This window comes from Pteronotus mesoamericanus, unplaced genomic scaffold (assembly GCF_021234165.1).
Source record: "Pteronotus mesoamericanus isolate MK-2021 breed Mesoamerican mustached bat unplaced genomic scaffold, CSHL_Meso_final contig_25, whole genome shotgun sequence".
Classification (NCBI taxonomy): domain Eukaryota; kingdom Metazoa; phylum Chordata; class Mammalia; order Chiroptera; family Mormoopidae; genus Pteronotus; species Pteronotus mesoamericanus.
This window is the reverse complement of record NW_026555105.1, coordinates 46944-65728: the sequence shown is the minus strand read 5'-3', so window position 1 is coordinate 65728 and position 18785 is coordinate 46944. Positions and strand designations below refer to the sequence as shown.

The 18785-nt window shown below is 66.0% G+C and overlaps 2 protein-coding genes across 3 annotated transcripts; one reads left to right on the top strand and one right to left on the bottom strand.

Annotated features, from left to right (window-relative positions):
* The first annotated feature begins 2043 nt into the window (after positions 1-2043).
* On the top strand, positions 2044-12187 carry LSM14B (LSM family member 14B). 2 transcript variants are annotated; one of them, XM_054573543.1, is made up of 10 exons: positions 2046-2417; positions 4252-4415; positions 5281-5410; positions 6185-6301; positions 8078-8248; positions 8447-8524; positions 8723-8884; positions 9111-9261; positions 10640-10825; positions 11214-12187. In XM_054573543.1, exons 1-9 carry the CDS (start codon positions 2108-2110, stop codon positions 10809-10811), a joined length of 1455 nt encoding a protein of 484 aa, XP_054429518.1. In that variant the 5' UTR covers positions 2046-2107; the 3' UTR covers positions 10812-10825; positions 11214-12187. The 2 variants fall into 2 exon arrangements, with proteins under 2 accessions (XP_054429519.1, XP_054429518.1); XM_054573544.1 differs by lacking the exon at positions 6185-6301 and having other exon boundaries at positions 2044-2417.
* Positions 12188-13614: 1427 nt separating this feature from the next.
* PSMA7 (proteasome 20S subunit alpha 7) lies at positions 13615-18778 on the bottom strand. Its single transcript, XM_054573334.1, has 7 exons — positions 18586-18778; positions 16428-16554; positions 15824-15948; positions 15242-15364; positions 14714-14833; positions 14157-14219; positions 13615-13834 (listed from the first exon to the last, which is right to left on the bottom strand). The coding sequence occupies exons 1-7, from the start codon at positions 18679-18681 to the stop codon at positions 13742-13744; spliced, it is 747 nt and encodes a 248-aa protein (XP_054429309.1). The 5' UTR covers positions 18682-18778; the 3' UTR covers positions 13615-13741.
* Positions 18779-18785: the final 7 nt, after the last annotated feature.

Here is an 18785-nt window from a genome sequence, read left to right as displayed (position 1 = left end):
TGTGGCACAAGGGCTCCCCTTTCCGACCGTTCACCAGCTCCGTTCGCCAGCGCCCTCCGCTCTGGGTGGGAGACCCCGGAACGAACGGCAGGGCTGGCATCCCTGGGCCTCTGTCCTGCCGACCTGTTTGCACTGCGGCTGACATCCTCCCGGAGCTCCCCAGCTACACTCACGCCCAGGGCCTGATGAACTCCGGGAGGTGTCCAGGAAGTACACCCCACCCTGGCCCGGGGGTTCTGGGTCCAACTCCCTTTTCCAAGATAGAATCAGCTCCTGTTGGGGAAGAATGCAGCCCCAACACACACAGAGGCCGTGGCTCAGACCCAGGAGGTGTGAGACATGGAATCCTTGAGCTTGGGCATGTCATGTCCTGCACCTGAAAGGGCGACAAGGAGGATGGGGTGCTCCAGGGACCTGGGCGGGCACCTACTGCAGACAGGTACGCGCCTGGGGAAGGGAGAGCCCCGGGGCACTGGCCTCTCTTCCTGGGGCTGGGCTACACCCATTCTCCCTGTAGAATTTTCCAGGAGCCAAGAAGCAACTCTGGAATGCACATGTATATTTCAGCGGATAACTTTGAAGACCTTTCCATTTTCTTTTCTAATGCTCCCTTTTCTCAAACCCATTACCATTCTATTCCTGGAGGTTGCCCGGGCAGGTGAGACCAGGGGGCCTGCTCCTCTGGACTGTCTGGGAAAAGGGGAGTCGGCGCGCCTGTGTTGCTTGGTGGGTGAGTTCTCTGAAGTGGCCTCCCCTTTTTTCTGTCTAGCACTCGTGGAAAGAAACACATTTCACGTCTTGAGCAAGCACCCACTTAAATACTGTGCATTCAGTGAAATAACTGCTTCATAAAACAACACTCTGTGCAGGAGGTTCCCTGATATTTTCTAACTTACTCTGTTTTATTTTTATAAAATACTGGTCACCACCCACCGAGCTTTTTTCCAGGAATCAACAGTGGTTCTTGACCTGATGTGCACGGTGGAGGGAGAGGCAGACAAAAAGCAAGCGCAGGGCGCACACACAGTCACTGCTGGAGCTGAGCGCTGGGCGGGGAAGACGGGTCTGAGCCCACAGAGGGCGGCCCGGCGTCGGGAGCGCCGGGCTAGGCGACTGGCAGGTCAGATCAGGCGGGGCTTTGAGGCCCTGGTGGCAGAGGGATTTATTTTAAGAACTGGGAACGCCAGCGCAGGTTTGGGGGAGGAGCAGGGTTAAAGGGAAGAAGCACTCAGCTCGTTTTATTTAGTGCCTGACATGCCGGAAAGGCTCGTTACACACAGCTGCTCCTGCGCCCCGCGCGGAGGGCGCCCCGCCTTTACCCCGGGGGGCAGGGACCTGGGCCCTCGCCTTCACCCCCCAACACAGGGACTTCCCCCCACTGCGACTTCGCCCCCCGAACAGGAGCCTCCGCCTTCGCGCCGCTGGGTAGGGACCACCCCCACCCCGGCTTCACCTCCGACAGGACAAGGACCCCCAACCCCGGTCTCATCCCCCAAGACAGGGAATCCCCACGCTTCACCGCCCAGGACAGGGAACTCTCCCGCCCCGCCTCCCCGATGCTGGGGAAGGGGAGTGTCGCGACGCGCCCCAGCTGGTCGACCTTCAGGCCCAGGGAGTGTTAGGGTGCGAACACGAGTCTGCAAAAGGAAAACAAGAGGCCAGCCGGGAACAGCCCACACGCTCGGGCGCCGGGGCCCGGGCGGAGCCGGCACGCGCGGCAGGCGGGGCCTAGAGCTCCTTCCCCGCCCAGCGCACGCGCGCTCCGCCCCGCCCCCGTTTCCCAACCCCGCCTACCTACCCAGTTCGTCCGTCCCTGCCTGCCCGCCCACCCTGCGCACGCGCATTCCGCGACGCTCGATTCCCACCCCTCCCCCCGACCCGCCCGCCTGGTCCCGTGCTCCCACCCAGCGCGGGGCCCGCCGGGAGCCGACCTAAGTGGGAGGGGGAGAGTGGGGGAAAGCCTGTCGGGCGGGCGGGGCGCGCTACGCAGGCGCTGGGCGTGGACTGCCCCCAGGCGGTCGGCGCGGCCATATTTAAAGGGCGGTCAGCGCAGTGCGCCAATAGGCAGCGAGCGTGAGGGGCGGGGCGTGGCGGCGCGAGGCCCCGGATGTGGCTGCTGCGGCCCCTCCTCCCCCGCGCTCCCCTCGGAGACCCCGGCCGCGCGCCGCCACTCACTAGCTGGTCCCCGCGCGGGCCCCTCGGGCAGCGGTGTGGAGGTACGCAGGCGGAGCGGACGGCGAGGCGACCGAGCGAAGGCGAGCGGGCCGGGCCCGGCCGGGCGGCCGTCGCCATGAGCGGCTCGTCGGGCACCCCGTACCTGGGCAGCAAGATCAGCCTCATTTCCAAGGCGCAGATCCGCTACGAGGGCATTCTCTACACTATCGACACGGACAACTCCACCGTGGCGCTCGCCAAAGGTAGCGGCCCCGCGGCCGCCCCAACCGCCCGACCCCGCCCGCCAACAGCTCGGCCCCACCCCCACCCCTACCCCTGGGACCCCCCGCAGGCCCCCGGCCCGGCGTCGCCTTCCTGACCTCCGCCCCCCGGCCACGCGTCCCCCGCAGGCCCTCACTCCCGGTCGCCCCTCGCCCACACTTCCAGACCGCCCCTCTCAGGCCCTTGTGCTCCGGGTATCCCACCCCCGCCCCTCGGGCGCCCCCCGCCTGCTCCCACCTCCGTGGGGTCCCCTTTCCCCTCCCTACCGGCCTCCACCCCGCCCGCTGGGGCTTGGCCGGGACAATAGTCTCCCCCAGCTGCGGCGTTATTGTGCGCGGCCGGCCCGCCCAGCCGGCGCTAGGGTGGGGAGGTGGGGCGGGTCCAGCTCCCGCGGCGCCGCCCCTCCTCCTGCGCGGAGCCCACCTCTGCAGGTGGGGGTCGGTCGTTGGGCTGCAGCCTCCCCACCTGCCGGAGGGGCAGCTGGCGCCGGAGCTTGGTCCCCGCGGGGGCGGGGCGAGGGCCCGAGTCTCCCGGGTTCTCCCCATAAGGCCGCGGGGGCGAAGAGCCGGCTCCTGCGAGCCCTTCTGGAACCTATTAAGGCCCCAAGGGCCTCGAGCCTGAACTAATTCCGCCTCCGAGCGGGACCTACTGCCGGGCGGCCGCCTCGGCCGCCCGGTGCCCCCTTTCGGAGCGCTGTCGACCCTGCCCCGCGTTCAGTCGGAGGGTTTGCTCTTCAGTGGCAAGGTCCGTCCCTGTGCGCCCTGGGGGACACACAGAGGCTTCCTAGGCGGCTGCCTTGTGGCTCTTCCCTGGCCTTGTGCAGGCAGGAGGTGGCCTGGAAGTTTCTTTGTCTTCGTTCTCCAGGGAAGATGGCGAGTGTCCTCTCTTGCCTCTCTTCCAGAGAAATGCCGAAGGCAGCCCGGTCTGCAGAGGCCGTGGGATGGGTCTCTTGGCTGGAGAACCCGCCCCTGGGCCTTTAGGGGTCAAGGCCGCGCTGCCCCGCGCCTCAGGCAGCGGGCGGCCCCAGGCCTCGGGGCCTGTCCCCACTCAGAGCCCGGTGTTCAGTTTCCCGGGCAGGCCGGGAGGCCACTGCTCCAGGAGGTGGTTCCCTGTCACGAGGTGCACGCTCGCTCCTGCCCTGGGTGCTTGACTGCGTTTGGCTTGACGTCCCAGGTGGAGAAGCTGCGACCCAAAGCAGCCCGGTCCAGGCAGGGACCGTGCCCAGACTAGACAGAGGCTGCCTCAGGGGCCCGCAGAGGAGGGGCTCGGCTGGGCTCCTGTGCCCGGGGTCCAGAAACAACTCCGGTCGAGAAACCTAGGCACAGAGGCCGGCGGTGGGGGTCAAGGTCTGCGCCCCCATTGTCTTTGCAAGGGCTCCTTCCAGGCTGGCTGGGTAGAATGGGGAGGGTGACTCTGCCGATCTATTCAGTCCTCTCCTGAGGAACCTGCGGGGTATGTGTTGTGAGGTCAGACAGCAGCCGGTGGGCTCTCCGCCCACGGGTGGGGACGTGAGGGGGCTCTGCAGGGCAGACCCCGTTCTGCCGAGCACAGAGCCTGTGCTCACACCTGGGGACACAGCTCCGTGAGGCTGCCAGGAGCGGGAGCGTTCCCTGTCGTCGTCTGCGACCCGGGACTTTTTGGAGCTTTGCCAGTGGGGGTCTTGGGATCGGCAGTTGGAAGGCGGTGGTGGAGTGGACATGTGGCGGCCCGGCCCTGGGCTGCGGAAGGCGCCCCAGGCAGTGGCCGCCGCCAGAGGGCTGCTGGAAGGCACGCGACTGGGGACGGCCACTGACGTGTCTTTTCTCTGCTCCTAAGTGAGGTCCTTTGGTACTGAAGACCGGCCCACAGATAGGCCTGCTCCTCCGAGAGAGGAAATTTACGAGTACATCATTTTCCGGGGAAGTGACATCAAAGACATTACCGTGTGCGAGCCTCCGAAAGCTCCGCACACGCTCCCTCAGGACCCTGCCATCGTCCAAGTGAGTGCCGGCTCTGCTCCGTGGGGTCGCGGTGCCTCGGAGGAGCTGGTGCCCAAGTGGAGCTCCTAATCACGTGATTGGCCAGAGCACTCAAGTCGAGGAGTGGCCTTTTAATGAAAAGCTGTTCAGAATTTGTCCAGGCTCCTCTTGCCGTGGAAAGCCTTGTGTCACGGCGCGCGGTAACGTGCGCGTGTGGGCTGAGACAGGCTGTGTGTGTGCGGGACTGTGTGGGGGTCGAATGCGGGGGCGGAGGAGGTGTGTGCAGGGAATTGCATCTGCCTGTCTCGCAGTTCCGGGTTGGACCAGCCTAAAGCCCCAGGGGCTGGTGTGAGTGGCGCCGGGCGCTGGCTGGACTGCGGGCTCCTCCCCGACTTTGCCCAGAGGATGAATTGCGGTGCTGGGGGCGCTCACCTCGCCTGAGGGACTGGTCCTGGGTGTGTTTTCCCAGGGATGGCTGGGAGCCCGCGTCAGTGTTTTCTTTCCACACAAGTTGTCCTGGCCAGCCCGTCTGCGGGGGGCTCAGGGGGTGCAGGGCGGAGGAGCCCCCAGGGGCGCCTGGGGGCCGAGAGTCATCCCCGGCCACAGCTGCTCTCCTCCCTGTGGGGGGCAGGGCCGATCCAAGGGTGGCCGCCTGACTGCAGGTGGTGGGGAGCCCCAGGCTTGAGTCGGGAGAAACGCGCCTGAGACTTACCGGGACAGGCGGGGCTGGGGGGGGGCGCAGAGAAAGCAGCAGGGACCCCCCCCCCAGGAGCCACCCCAGTCTGTGTGGCTGACAGAGGGGTGGCCGCCTTTGTCTGAACGGTGTTCTCCAGGCAGGGCGACAGGAGGGCCTGGCGCCATCTCACTGGTGTGTCCCCTTGCTCAGTCTTCCCTGGGCTCGGGCTCCTCCTTCCAGCCACACGTGCCTTACAGCCCCTTCAGAGGGATGCCGCCCTACAGCCAGCTGGCCGCCAGCTCCCTGCTCAGCCAGCAGTACGCAGCGTCCTTGGGCCTCGGTGAGTAACCCGTTCTCTCTGCTAGGCTGCCACGCTCTGACCTCTAGGAAGTGAGGCCTCAGCTTGCGGGGGGGACACCGCGTTCTTGTCATGTTCAGCCTGTGGGGCGCACGTGCTACATGACTCAGTAAAAGGCCAGGTGCTGGGCGCCCGGTGGCTGGGCACTGGGAGCAGGGAGATGGAGCCTGAGTTTTGGAACAGACACCCCAAACCCACCTTTGCGAGGATGTCGGTCTGGCAGGGGTTGGGGGGAGGCCGTGGCACTTCTGCTTCGAAGACCTGGAGCCGACGGCCGGGTGTGACTGCCGCGTGTGTGACTTCTACCCGTTTGTAAGCCCGTAAACGTAAAACACTCACAGCACCCACCCCCACCCCCTTCCGGTCTCCATCGGCGCCTCGCTCAGAAATCTGTTTCCTCAGGTGGGATGGCCCTGGAGTAAGACTCCCCCACACACAGAGCGAGGGTCTGCCAGCCCGGCCATGGCTCTGCGACGCTGGCGGCCCGCGGAGCTCGCGGCCTCGGCTCCTCGTCCTGCTGTAGCGATAGGGTGTGGCCGGCCCTGGTGGTTCCGGGGGGCCCTGGCCTCTGAAAGTCCTGTCGTCACTGCTGCCGCCGGTGTGGCCGGCTCCCCAAGGTTCTCGGCTAGGTTTGTGCGAGCACAGCGTCCTGGGATGGACGCTCGGCTCTTCCCAAGCCTGCCGGGCGCAGGACGGGCTTCTCATCCCTCACCTGTGCCCTCTCTCTGTGCTCTTCTCTCCTCTCTCTCCTTTTAGAGAAGCTGGTAAGCCCTCCAGCCTCAGCCGCAGCCTCCAGCCCTAGCTCCTCTCCATCTCCACAGCCTGTGTCAGAGCCTGACATGTCCTCAGAGCCACACCAGCTCGCTTCCAAGGGTATGGCAGTCGGGGAGAACTGCACGCTGTCTCGCCGTCCAGAGAGCGAGGGGTAAAGCGTATGCCGCAGTGACGGTGGCCGTCACAGAGTGTGCCGAGCCCACTGGTCAGCTGAGCCGTGTCTCTGGTTTAGCGTGTGGTGCTGACTTAGTAGTGCCTGTGGGAAGGAGGGTTAGAGCCAGGGAGCGCTGCGCGCGCTGCTCCTGGGGCCTGTTCCGGCTGCGCTGGGGCAGCCACCGCGGTGCCCGCCGCGCAGGGCGCTGTCTCCCGAGGGCCTGCCGTTCCGGCCAGGGAGGCCCCCGTGCGCCGCCTTGACCCGCGGTGTGTTCCTCAGCCGGCAGAATCAGGGGCTCGGGAGGTCTCGGAGGATGACGCCACTTTAAAGTTGGGTGACCAGCCTGAGCTGTTGACAGGTGGGCAGTGTGTCCTGATGACCAGCGTGTCCCCGCTGCTCAGCACCACCGGTCTGCGGGCGCGCCGGCCCGGTGGGCGTTGCTGGGCCTCAGCTGGCAGCAGTTCTTCCTGTGTTGCCCGAGGTCTGGTGTTCACACGTGTGACCGGAGGCAGAGCTCCGCCCACACCGTGGCGGAGACGTGGTCCAGGGCAGTGCTGGTCCGTGCTTTGCGTGTGTTCTGTGGCCGCCAAGGAGCCATGCTTTCTCCCTCATCCCAAGTTACTCTGCATGTGCAGCTGTTCTCAGGAACCTGGAAGCCACGCTGCGGCAGGACAGTGTAGCTGCTCCGCCCACAGAAAGCAGGCGCCCCGGGTCCTTGCCCCCGCTGTCCAGGTCCGTGTGTGCGGAGCAGTTGGGCGCTTGTCTCGGGGAGGCCGTGCTGGGCGCGGTGGCAGCCCCAGGGGGCGCCTCGGACTGTGCCCAGCGTAGGGACCCTGTGCCAATCAGTCTGGGGGCACGTTGGTTACGAGGGGTTAGTCACAGGGATTTCTGTGGTTTCTGCCCCACAGGGGAACACAGCAAAATGTGTGACCTTCACTCGCCCTGGGCTGCCCTCACGGGCAGGTGCCCGAGGTTCGTCAGGGCTGGTCTTCTCTGTCCCCGACCCCTGTGCTCTGGCACCACATGCCAGGACTGGGCAAGGCGGGGAGGCAGCTGCTGCCAATTAGGGTGTGTTCTTCTGTACTCGTGTGGCTCCGAGGACCCTTGCTGTGCGGGGCCTGGCGGTGCCCCCCGCCGCCCAGGGCAGCCCCAGAGCCTTCGCGTCCTCAGGACGAGCCGTCCCTCTCGGGCGCCGCAGGCCGGGTGCCGTCGTCGGCGCGTGTCGTTTCGTCCTTTCTGCTTTGGTCCTGCCTTACGCAGAAACGGCAGTGTTCTCCCCTTTGGCTCCAGTGGCTGACCGCTGCGTTTTCTGGACAGTCCCAGGCTGGCTGGTTCTTGCTCGGCGTGGACTGGCAGAAACACGGTCTCGGGCCAAGAATACACCAGCATCTTGGGACCCCCAAGCCCCCTTGGGGCCACAGCGTGGTGGTTTCTGGAAGGCTGTTTCTAAACCGCCTGGGAGTGATCGCTTGTGGCCAGGTGTCTCTCCTTTTGGTGCCCCGACGCAGAGCCAGGGCTCGGCGCTCCCTGGCTGAGCCGGCCTGGCCGCAGGGGCCTCGCGCAGAGGAGGGGTCCTGCTGCGCGCCTTGCCTGGGTTGAGCGGATCCTCCCTGGGTGGTTGCTCCTCCCCACCGGACCTGCAGCCAGAACGCGAGTGTCCACGGGGGTGGGGAGCAGTCATCTCCCCGTTTTTTCCAGCCTGCTTTTCCTCCCCGACGCAGGAGCCGGCTTTCCGTCAGTCCCCACCGGCAAGAGCCCCATGGTGGAACAGGCCGTCCAGACTGGCTCCCTCGATAGCCTGAACGCCAAGAAGCTGGTACCTGGCAGCAAGGGCGCCGTGGGGGTGCAGCTCAACGGGCGCCCGGCCCCACCGGGTGGCAAGAGCGCCAGCGGTACTAAAACACGCGCTCCCGGGGGCGCCCGCCCCTGCTCTCCCTGCTCTCCCTGCTCGCCCTGCTCGGGGGCCTTGTGGAGGGCACCGTGCCCCCCCAAACGCCACGGGCGTTTCCAGGCAGGCCCCTGCTACACGTCCCCTGGGGTAGTGCCTGCCCTGGCAGGCGCCTGCCTCACAGTCCCCTCTTGTGCCGTAGACGTGGTTCAGCCAGCTGCTGCGCAGACACCAGGGCAGGTGAACGACGAGAACAGGAGGCCCCAGAGGAGGAGATCAGGTACCAGCGCCGCCTTCCCTGGACCCTGGGGCCGGCCGGTCCTCTCTGACTGCTCACCCGCTGCCCTGGGGGCGCGGGCGCCCGGGCTCAGGCCCGTGGCGTTGGCGTGCTCGGTCCCCTGTCGCCTGTCTCTCACTCAGTGACGTCGAGTGATGGCGGCCGACGGCTCCCAGCCGTGACTGTCACTTCTCCTCTCAGGGAACAGACGAGCCAGGAACCGCTCCAGAGGGCAGAGCCGCCCGACGGATGTCAAGGAGAACACGATCAAGTTTGAGGGCGACTTTGATTTTGAGAGTGCGAACGCCCAGTTCAACCGAGAGGAGCTGGACAAGGAATTTAAGAAGAAACTGAATTTCAAAGGTCCGAGGCCTCATGTGAAAGTTGCCCCCGTTCCCCTGAGGCGTGTCCGCGGAGCGGGTCCAAGGACGACAGCCTCAGCGGGCGGGGGCCGTGGGGGCCGTGGGGGCTGCGCGGTCCGAGGGGTTACCAAAGCGGGCCCGGTGGGTGGGCCACCCCGCCTGGGCAGCTGCGGCCGGCGGGACGGGGGCTTTGCTCCCGCGGCTTAGGGTGCGCCTCCTCTGTGCAGATGACAGAGCGGAGAAGGGGGAGGAGAAGGACCCAGCAGTGGTGACCCCGAGCGACGAGGCTCCTGCCGAGGAGGACCACCTGGGGCCCTCTTGCTACTATGACAAGTCTAAGTCCTTCTTTGACAACATCTCATCTGAGCTCAAGACCAGGTGGGGTGGGCGCGGGGCCCTGGGGCCCACCCTCGGCGATCGCAGTCGACTCTCGAGGGCCGCGTTCAGGGTCCATCTCTATGGGTCCTGCTTGCGTTTTCGCCCTGGCGGATGCATCGGCCCCAGTGGCGTTGGCACGGGCGGCACAGGCACCGCGGGTCTGCTGGAGGTCCTCCTGCTTCCGTCCCGGCTGCTCCCCCTCCTCACTCTCCTGGGGGCTAGCCTGGAGCCCCTCCCCGCCGGTGACTGGGGATTGGCTTCCTGGACCCCAGCTGGCCCTGGGAGCCTGGGCCTCTTGCCACTAGAGGCCACTTGCCGAGGTGTTCATAGGGCTCTGTTCTGGGTGCTCTTCCACCCGATGGCTGCAGCCTGGGGCCCAGTCTTGGCTTGCTTTGTAGCACCCAGCTGATGGGGCTCAGACATTGCCATGCAAGCAAACTAGACTGACTGGAGGGTGCGGAGCGGGTGTGCTAGTCAAGCTCCGGTCTGTCCATCCTGCAGATGGAGGGCCAGGCCCACTCGGAGCACGCGGGCACGCGGGCAGCCTGCCGGAGGGCCACGGCCGCCCGCACGTGGGGTTTCTGATGGGGAACGCGGCGAGGGGGGTACACAGACGTGAGATGCAAGTGTGGGGAGAACCGGGGGTGCGGCCAGGCGGGCGGGGGGTTGTGGCAGGCGGCGAGAGCGAGAGGGGCGGGCTGGGCCTCCGGGCCATGAGGGTGGGGGTGGGGCGCAGGGGCACAGGCGGGTGACCGGTGACCTGCCTGCAGTGCTGCAGGCAGCTGTCAGAGGCGGGGAGTCCGGATCGGAGCCCACTGCCCTGGTGGCCCGTGGGCCTTCACTGGGCAGCCCCACGTGGCCACCGGCCCGTAGCCGGGGTGGGACGCGGTGGAGGCTCTGCTCCTGAACGGCTCTGATGGTGGGGCCCGCGGGCCTGCTGCCGGGACGCAAGGGAGCGGGGTGTCGGCCTCAAAGGGCAGCAGGGACAGCGGCTGCGCCTTAAGGGAGGCTGGGGAGGGCACGGGTCCTCGCCGGGGGTGCTCGGGGAGCACGGTGGCTGCTGGGGCCGAGCTTAAGCTCGTGTCAGGGGGCCCTGCCTGTCTAGCTCAGCCCCTCATAGTGATCCGTTGGGGAGGGTCACGACCTGCTGCAGTCTTGGCGATTTCAGGGGCCCGGCACGCATGTCACGAGTGCACCTTGAGTGACCGCAGCGTGGGTTCTGTTCAGCAGGCCTGGCCCACCGAGGAACCGGCGGGGCGCTGGCTAGGTCACCCCTCGGAGGGCTCGGGGAGCACGGTGGCCGCCTGTCCGTCCTTCCGGGGTTCGGAAAGCGGGGGTGGGCGCCCTACCATCAGGGTCACGCCCTTGTCCGGCTCAGTTCCAGGCGGACCACGTGGGCCGAGGAGAGGAAGCTCAACACGGAGACCTTCGGGGTGTCAGGGCGGTTTCTTCGTGGCCGCGGGTTCCGGGGCGGACTGCGAGGGGGCAGGGGCAGCGGCCCCGCGCGGCGCAACCCGACTTCCCACAGAGCTGGCACCGGCCGGGTGTAAGGAGGCGGCCGGAGGTACGTTGGGGATGTCTACTGAGGGAGGGTGTGGGGTTGGGGGTGCCCAGGCAGGGAGCCTCTTTGGAAATATTTAGCGCCGAGGGCCCTGACCCTCCGCGTCGCCACCATGTTCCCGGGGCCCCAGCGTTGTGGGAGTGGGCTCCTGTGCAGGGGCGGGGGCTTGTTACTCGCATGGGGCCAGCTGGAGGGCTGGGGAGAAGCCAGGGTCTCGGTGCAGGTGGTCCTGCCTCTTTGACAGGTCCCAGGCGACATGTGCCCGTAGGGTCTGGGTGCCGTGCACACGGACAGGACTCCTGTGCCGGGTGGAGGGCAGGTCGGGCGGCCCAGGCCCGGCCGGGCGGGAGGCTGTGCGGTGCGTCATGTGGTGTCACCTCCCTTCTTGCAGGCTCTGGCCAAAGCAGCGGCAGACAGAAGCGGGGCGAGGACGCTGCACCGACGGGAGACAGATGTTGGGTCGCTGTTACTACTTTTGTTTTGGTCGTCCCGCAACCTGGGCACGGTTCTGCTTGTTTTCGGGGAGTTTTGGGGACCCCTGGGGTCTCGGGATCTCTTCAGTTCTGCAGTCTCAACTACGGTTGTGGTCTTTTGAAAAAAATTTCTAGAGCGAAAGCTCGATCTTCACTTTGACTTTAAAAGTGGAACCAAATCTCCTGTGGCTGCGTGGCAGCCAGGCGCATTCTGCTGCCCCGCTGGCCCTGGTGCTGCTGGCCTGGCACCTGCACTGCCACCGGTGGGGCTTCAGGAGGCAGGCAGGGCCAGCCCAGGGGTGCGCAGGGCCAGCCGGGCCCGGGCAGGGCGAGGGTCCCGCAGATCATGGTGTGTGGGTGCGCAGACTGCCGGAGGCTGGAGGGGTGCTGGAGGCAGGACTGGGGGGCACCCACCGGGCTGGGGGCTGTGTTGCTCGGAGCCTGGCTCCACGGGCATCAGGTTTGGGTGGCGTCCCCGTCCTCCGCCCGGCCAGCCCCTGACCCGGCTGTGTGGGGCTTGGCTCCGGCCAGCGCCAGCATCTCCTCCACTTGGAAACCAGCCTGTCTTTTCTGTGAGCCCCGCTGACCGAGAGCACATTCCTCTGAGCTGTAAATAGTTTTCTTTTCGTAGGCGGGTGGAGGGAGGTGGGCTATAAACTGTCGCATGAGCAAGTGGGCACCTTGGTACAAGCATGCGCCCCCCTGGGGCAGGGCGTCGCGGTCAGCGGAGCACCTGGTCACTGACCCCCAGGTAGCTCTGAGGATTTTGGTTCTGTATTACGTTACTGTAAAAGCTTGGGTTTATTTTTGTAGGACCTAACGGCTGAGAGTTAGAACATAGCAATGGGGCAGCTCTGTTGGGAGTAATGTAAATTGTAATTAAAATAAACACGCAGACTTTAGGACTCTCTTCTCTGCTTTGAAAGTAAATGGTCCTGTTGGGCTCTGCCTGACCCCCATCCTGTCTGCACGCCGGTGTGAGCCAGCCCCGCCTGGCCGGGTTCGGTCCACTGATGCTCGGCCTGGCTGGTCCAGGCAGAACCTGGTCGCCATGGCGCCCCCTGCCCGATCTCAGCCTCAGATCCTGTCCCAGGACGGGGCCCTGGGACCACACAGAAAAGCTGCTTTCAGGCTCCCGGCATCCCCTCCACTGGAGCAGGTTTCGGGGTGACTTGTGAAGCCGCTGCCCAGGACCGGGGCCTGTCAGTCAACGGTGTCCCCCTCGGTGCCTGCCCGGCCCCCCAGGCAGCAGGCCTCCAGCACCTGGGCCTGGCCTCGCGAACGCGACAGATTGTTGGCTGCCTTCCATGTTTTTAAGCTCCTGGCGTCCTTGACCAATACAGAGGTCCCGTATGTACATGCTGGATTTGGGCAGCCGAGCACAAGGCTGAAAGTGCCTTATTTTGCTGGGTGTATAATGCAGACCCAGGTTTTTGTGCACAGCACACAGAGGGTGATTATGCCCATCATTGCACCCGTGTACAATGCATATCCTCATTCTTCAAAAAATCGGGGCAGATGCTGCACGTTGTACGTGGAAAAATGCACGCGTTCTGTATACATGTGATGCAGCAGTTGGAATCCAGGCATTTTCTCTGCTAGACAAGTGGAAGTCACCTGGGACTGCCCGTGGGGCAGCTGCCTGCTCCCTGCTGAGCTATTGGGCCTCCTGGCTGCCCTTCAGGAGGCAGGGGCACGGGGTCAGGGAGCATGGGCTACGCAGAAAGTGGGTCCTGGGGTCCTGAGGGCAGAGCCCCCAGAGCCACTCACCTGCCGCCAGGGCTGGCGGCAGGGCCGCTGTGGGGCGGAGCCGCAAGGCTGTGTAGGCAGTGCAGCTGGCTTTTCACGGGGGCTTCTGTGGCTCAGCAGTGACTCTGCTGCTGGCCAAAGAGCGAAGCAGGTGGAACAGCAGCCCCGCAGGCCTCGGAGCGGGCAGGGCGCAGGGAACCGGAGACGCTAAGACAATCCTCTGAAACCAGACATACAAGGCTGGTTCAGAAACAACAGCTGCCCCTCGGCCAAGGCCAGGGCCAAACACTTACACCGAGTGCTCTTCTGCTCGTGACCTTGCCCTTGTGCTGAGGAGCTCGAGCAAGGCCCAAAAAACAGACTGTTTGGAAGCCCTCAGGAGGGAAATGAGCTTTCCACCCAGATCAGGAGTGCCCGGGGCCCCAAGGCCCGCCCATGGCCCCGCCCCCACAGCTCCGTCCCCCAGGCGCACTCCCGTGGGTGGGGGGGGGGGTGGGCTGAGACCGCTGCCGGGAGCTGCGGCAGGTCAGGTCCGCCCAGGGCATGTACGATCTGCTAGGAAGACGAGGGTAAAAAACGCAGTTTATTGTAGACGCTTGGCTGCACGGAGGAACAGAATGGAAACGCTGCCCCGTCGTCCGGAGAGTCGCCCGTGATTTGAATTTAAAAATCACTCCAGCAAGATCATTTTAATCCATCATGATGCTTTCTTTTGTTTCTTTTTCTCGTTTTCTTCCTTTTCTTTTTCAATTTCAGCAACGTATTTCTCAATTTCTTCAGGATTTAAAATCTACCAGAGAGAGTTTCTGGTGAGCCCTGGGGGAGGGGCGCCCGCAGCGCGGCAGAGCCAGGTGCCGCTGGGCTCTGGGCCGGGCATCCCAGCGCCACGGGAGCCGCCCGCACAGCTGCCACCGGCCTGTCCGCGTGCGGGGAGGCACGCGAGGACCACCTGGGACCACGGGGATCAGCGCCAGGCGCTCGCTTCCGCTCCCCATCCCCCCGCCCTGGTTGTGGGGCGCCGCCCAGTGCCAAGGCCACACCACGACTGGAGCCGGCGCCCCCCTCGCGGGTCCTGGGAGTGCACTGCTACAGGCAAGACGCCGGGCCTTTACCTTGAGCGGCTGGTCGCGCCTCATGACAGCCAGCTCGATGTTTTTGCCTCCTGACTGAACCACCTGGGGAGGGAGGGGTAGGCGTGAGAGAAGAGCCTCGGACAGTCTCAGCGACCCCAGGACCAAACCAGCAAGCTCCCCGCCCTGCCGCCCTCGGGTCCAGGCGGACACACTCAAGTCCCAGGCCCTGCAGCCTCTGCGCCCCCGCCTGCAGGCCGCCTTCAGCACAGTGGGCCCAGGCATCCATCCAGCCCCCCTGCCTTGGGCTTCTCCCTCCAACATCACCCAGGTCTCTAGAAAGCCCGGCCACGCCTGCCCGCGCCCCCTCCCCGGGCCCCCAGCAGGGGCTCAGCCATACTAGTTTCGGCTCTCACAGCAGCTGTGGCCTCGGAGGCCGCGCGCCAGCTGTGAGCTGAGCCCAAACCGCACCGGCTGTGTGCGGGGCCTGCTGGAGCGGAGCGAGCCCCCGCGGCCTCCGTCCCGGCCACCCAGCCCAAGGGCCACCGCCCCAACGTAGGCGCCTCGCCGGTTCACCCCAATTCCAGAGGCAGACTTACTTCCAGAAGGGCCTTGATGACCAGCTTGATGGTCAGGTCGTCCGTTTCGATGGCCTCGTCAGTATAATTCTTCTCCAGGAATTCACGCACGGACTTGGCACCCCGGCCTATGGCATTGGCCTGAAAGAGACGTGTGTTCCATGGCAAAGAACAGGGCAATCCAGAGCCAGCCTAACGCTGTGGCCGCCACCCAGACCTGCAGCCCTGTCCTTGCGCTGGGCTGAGCGGTGGGCTGGGCCCCAGGCCTCCCCCCGAGCCTGCCTCGGGGCTATTTGGAGCGAACCAATTCTCCCCAGCAACACGCTACTTCCCCGTTGACAGAGGCTCCTTCCTTGCGGAGAGACGCAATGCCCTTTCACCATAAGCCATGTGTCCGCGCAGCTCGTTGACCCTTTCTTACAACCAGCACCGCCGCATGACTCCCTCCCTCCCGCGTAAGTGGCAGCATCGTGGGACGAGCAGGCTGTGTGCGCACCTCGTAGCACGAGGCCAACGTACGCGCAGAAGGCGCCACCCCCGGGGCCTCACCTTCCAGGCGTGGTACGTGCCCGATGGGTCCGTCTGGTAGAGTCTGGGGGTGCCATCGAAGTCGAAACCCACAATGAGGGCGGAGATGCCGAACGGCCGGCGCCCGTTGCTCTGCGTGTAGCGCTGGCGGGAAAGGGGACAGGTCGCTGTGCCGTCTCTGCACGGCGGGCCCAGAGCCCACCGACGCCCCAGCTGCGCTTAGTGAGGAGCAAGGACACCCCCAGGCCCCGCTTCAGGTCACTCCAGTTCCAGGGACGAGCGCAACAGGCGAGCGCCATCAGCGTCCCTGCCGCGTCCCACGCCCACCCTGAGACAGCCGTGCCACGCGTGCGCCCGGCCTGGCCCACCCCGTGGAGCGCACAGCCCAGGCCACGCGGAGGCGTGGGAACACCTGGTTCTAAAGACGGCCCACTTTCTCCGAATGGCACTTGCAGTGCCCTGTGCCCGTCAACGAGGATGACCCAGCAGCCTGGGCCAGTGAGAGCACACACGCACAAGGAAAGGGCGTGGGACGCGCGCAGGCCTCGACTCCTGGGAAGGGCGCGTGCCCGCCCCACGCAGCAGGCACCCTCCAGGGCCCACCTGCTTCAGGCTGGCGATGTAGCGGGTGATGTACTCCACGGTGACCGGGTCCTCCACCGTCAGCCGGTGGCTCTGGCACTCCACCCGGGCCCTGTTGATGACGATCCTCGCGTCGGCAGTGAGGCCTACGGTGAAAGCAGACAACATCACTGTGTCGGCCGCGCTTGCTCGGAGACACAGGTCACAAGAGCAGACAGCATGGGTCCCCTACGGCCCTGCACTGGGTCCATCCGAGGCGCCGACCCAGACGGACCAGGCGGGGCTGGTCGGCCTCCGTGAACCGCCCGGGGGCACCGAGGACGGTGTGTGTCGGGCCCTGCGGACCCGGGCAGGGTGGCCCCGGGTCAGTGCAGGAGACTTGGGCGCCCCCAAACTGGACCCCAAGAGAGCAGAGTTGAGACCTGTGCCCGCGGGCCCCACGGCGCAGGCGCAGTAGCCGTGGGAAGCCGGCCCTCTCTTTAGACCACAGTGACGACCAGGACGTGCTGATGACTGTGGAGGTGACTACAGTGTCCGCGTCCGGGCAGTGCCCCCTGCAGCCCCCACCAGGATGCCGCCGCTCGCCCGGCGCGCACGCCACCCGCAGCCCCGGCCGCAGCCGCACCCGCAAAGGCCATGCAGACGTTGTCGTCCAGGGCGCAGATCTTCCGCACCGTCCTCTCATCTTGGAGCTTGGCCACCGACTTCTTCTCCACGCCGAGGACGACGATGTCTTTCCCTCGGACGCCGACCTGCGAGAACCATCGGCACAGCACCTCAGGGCCGGCCCCGGCCATGGCGCGGGCCAGCCTGCGGCCGAGCGCCCCGGGGGGCCCAACGGGCCCGCGGCCAAGCGTCGCGCCCCACTGATGCCGGCACGTCGTAGCTTCAGTGACGACACCCCCGATGAGCCACGGCCCTGTCATCAGCCTGCACCTGTGTCCCTCCAACCCACAGAGTCGGAGTCCCGCGTGCGGCCTGGCAGCCCGAGACCCTGGCGTTCACGAAACCCGGGTGTCCTGAAAGCTGCGATTCTGCGGCTGTGCCCGCCCGCCCCGCGCCGCCCCCCCCCCCCGGCCGCCATGCGCAGCTGTGGGGATGGACACCTGCATCACCTGCTCCCGGGAGGGCAACGCTGTGTTCACGGCTGACACGGGACAGGGGAGGAGGGGACGTGAAAAACACAGAGATGTCAGTCGCTGCCGCCAGGCAGGCGCGGGCGCAGACACAGACGGGCCCATCCGCGGAAAGCAGGGCTCCTCGGCCTGGGGGCCGTGGGTCGGCTGCCGTGTCTGCTCCCGCCAGCCAGGAGCCCCAGCTGCACAGGTTGCCAAATGTCCGTGTGGGGGGAGCGCTGGTCTACAGGGTGTGATTCCCGGCTCTTCCTCACCCACCGTGTCCCCAGGCTTCCTGGTTCCCCAGGGAGGGGCCCAGAGAGGGGGGAGGTTCAGCAAAAGGCGGGGGTGAGGTTGCACGAGGGGAGGGGCCCGTGGCCTCCTCACTGGTCCTCTTGGAGCTGAGGTGGGCCACACCGTGGGTTTTTGGGCCTAACTTTCAAAAGATACTCAGGGATCAAAAACACCAAAATTCACAGAATTGTGTGTGCTTCCTTTGCCGGGCGCTCAAACCTCTGAAATACCAGGTGACAGAAGGGAAACTGACGGATAAGCAAACTGACAGGTGTCTCCAAGACGCCCCAGGATTTACATTTCAAGCGGTGGTCAAAACAGGAGGAATGCGCTCAGAAGCCAACAGGACAGTGGATCCGCGCACTGCCCGCCTCGGGGGCGGGGGGCTCCTTGTTGGGGGGGGGGTCAGTGGAACCGCACACAGCTCAGAGCAAGACCCGCCCCCGCTCCGCCTTTGCTCTGGAAGCCCACCTGCACCTCCACAGCAGCGCTCTCTCTCGTGGGGAAGTCCCTAACGGGGACCGGTCCGGGCGCACTTCACCTAAGTCACCTGCTTGCTCAACATTCCCAGAGCAGGCGCCCCAGCCCGTTGCGGGGCCTCGGAGCGGCCGCCAAGATGGCGTCTTCGCCCAGGCGCGCCGACCCGCTCCGCGCTACTAAGAGGGGACAGGAAGGTGGCACTGGGAAGCTCGCCACTCACACCCAATTCGCTAGTCTGCACAACATTCTTCGGTCACCAGCAAACCTCCACCTCAACTGCCCTTGGTGACAATCCAATGTTGGGAGAGCAGTCCCGTCCAACCGGCCTCTCCCGCCGGCTCCCCGGCCCACCGTGCACAACGTGCCCCTTCCCACTTCCTTCTGCAACACCAGCGCCACGGCTCCTCGGCGTCCAACTAACGCCAAGGTGCTAATTCCGAAAGGTATCCGACATTAAATGTCGGACAGAAAGCATCCGACTACAAAGAGGAGACTGCCAGCACCGCCACCTGGCTGAAGCTCAGGGCGGGACGCGCGCCCGGGCCCCACCCGCCCGGCTGCAGATGCCGCGCTCCAGGCGTCCAGGACCGAGAGAGACGCGGTTCCTGCAGACCCTCCACTGTCCGGAGCCGCGCCGGGGCCACGACCGCCCCGGCCGACCCTATCGATCCGCGGCCGCCACCCCCCCCAACCCGGGGCCTCTCCGCGCCCCCAAAGAGCAGCCGGGCGGGACCTCGCAGGATCCTAGGCGCTCCTCAAGTCGTGGGCCCTCCCCTGCTCCCCTGGCCAGAGCCCCGGCCGGATCCCCGCGCCACCCACACTCCAGCGGCGCCCCTAGGCCCGCTCGCTTCCGGCCGCCCTTGCCCCGGCCTGGGCGCAGCGTTCACCGCTTACCGCTGTCGAGCCCTTCTTCACGGCCTCCTGCGCGTACTCTACTTGGAAGAGGTGGCCGTCGGGCGAGAAAACGGTGATGGCGCGGTCGTAGCTCATGCCGGCGAGCGGCGCGGTAAGGCCGGGGAAAAGCGCACACTCACCACCGCACGGACCGAGGTTCCCGGCACCGCCCACTGCGCTGCAGGCCTCAGGCGGCGTCG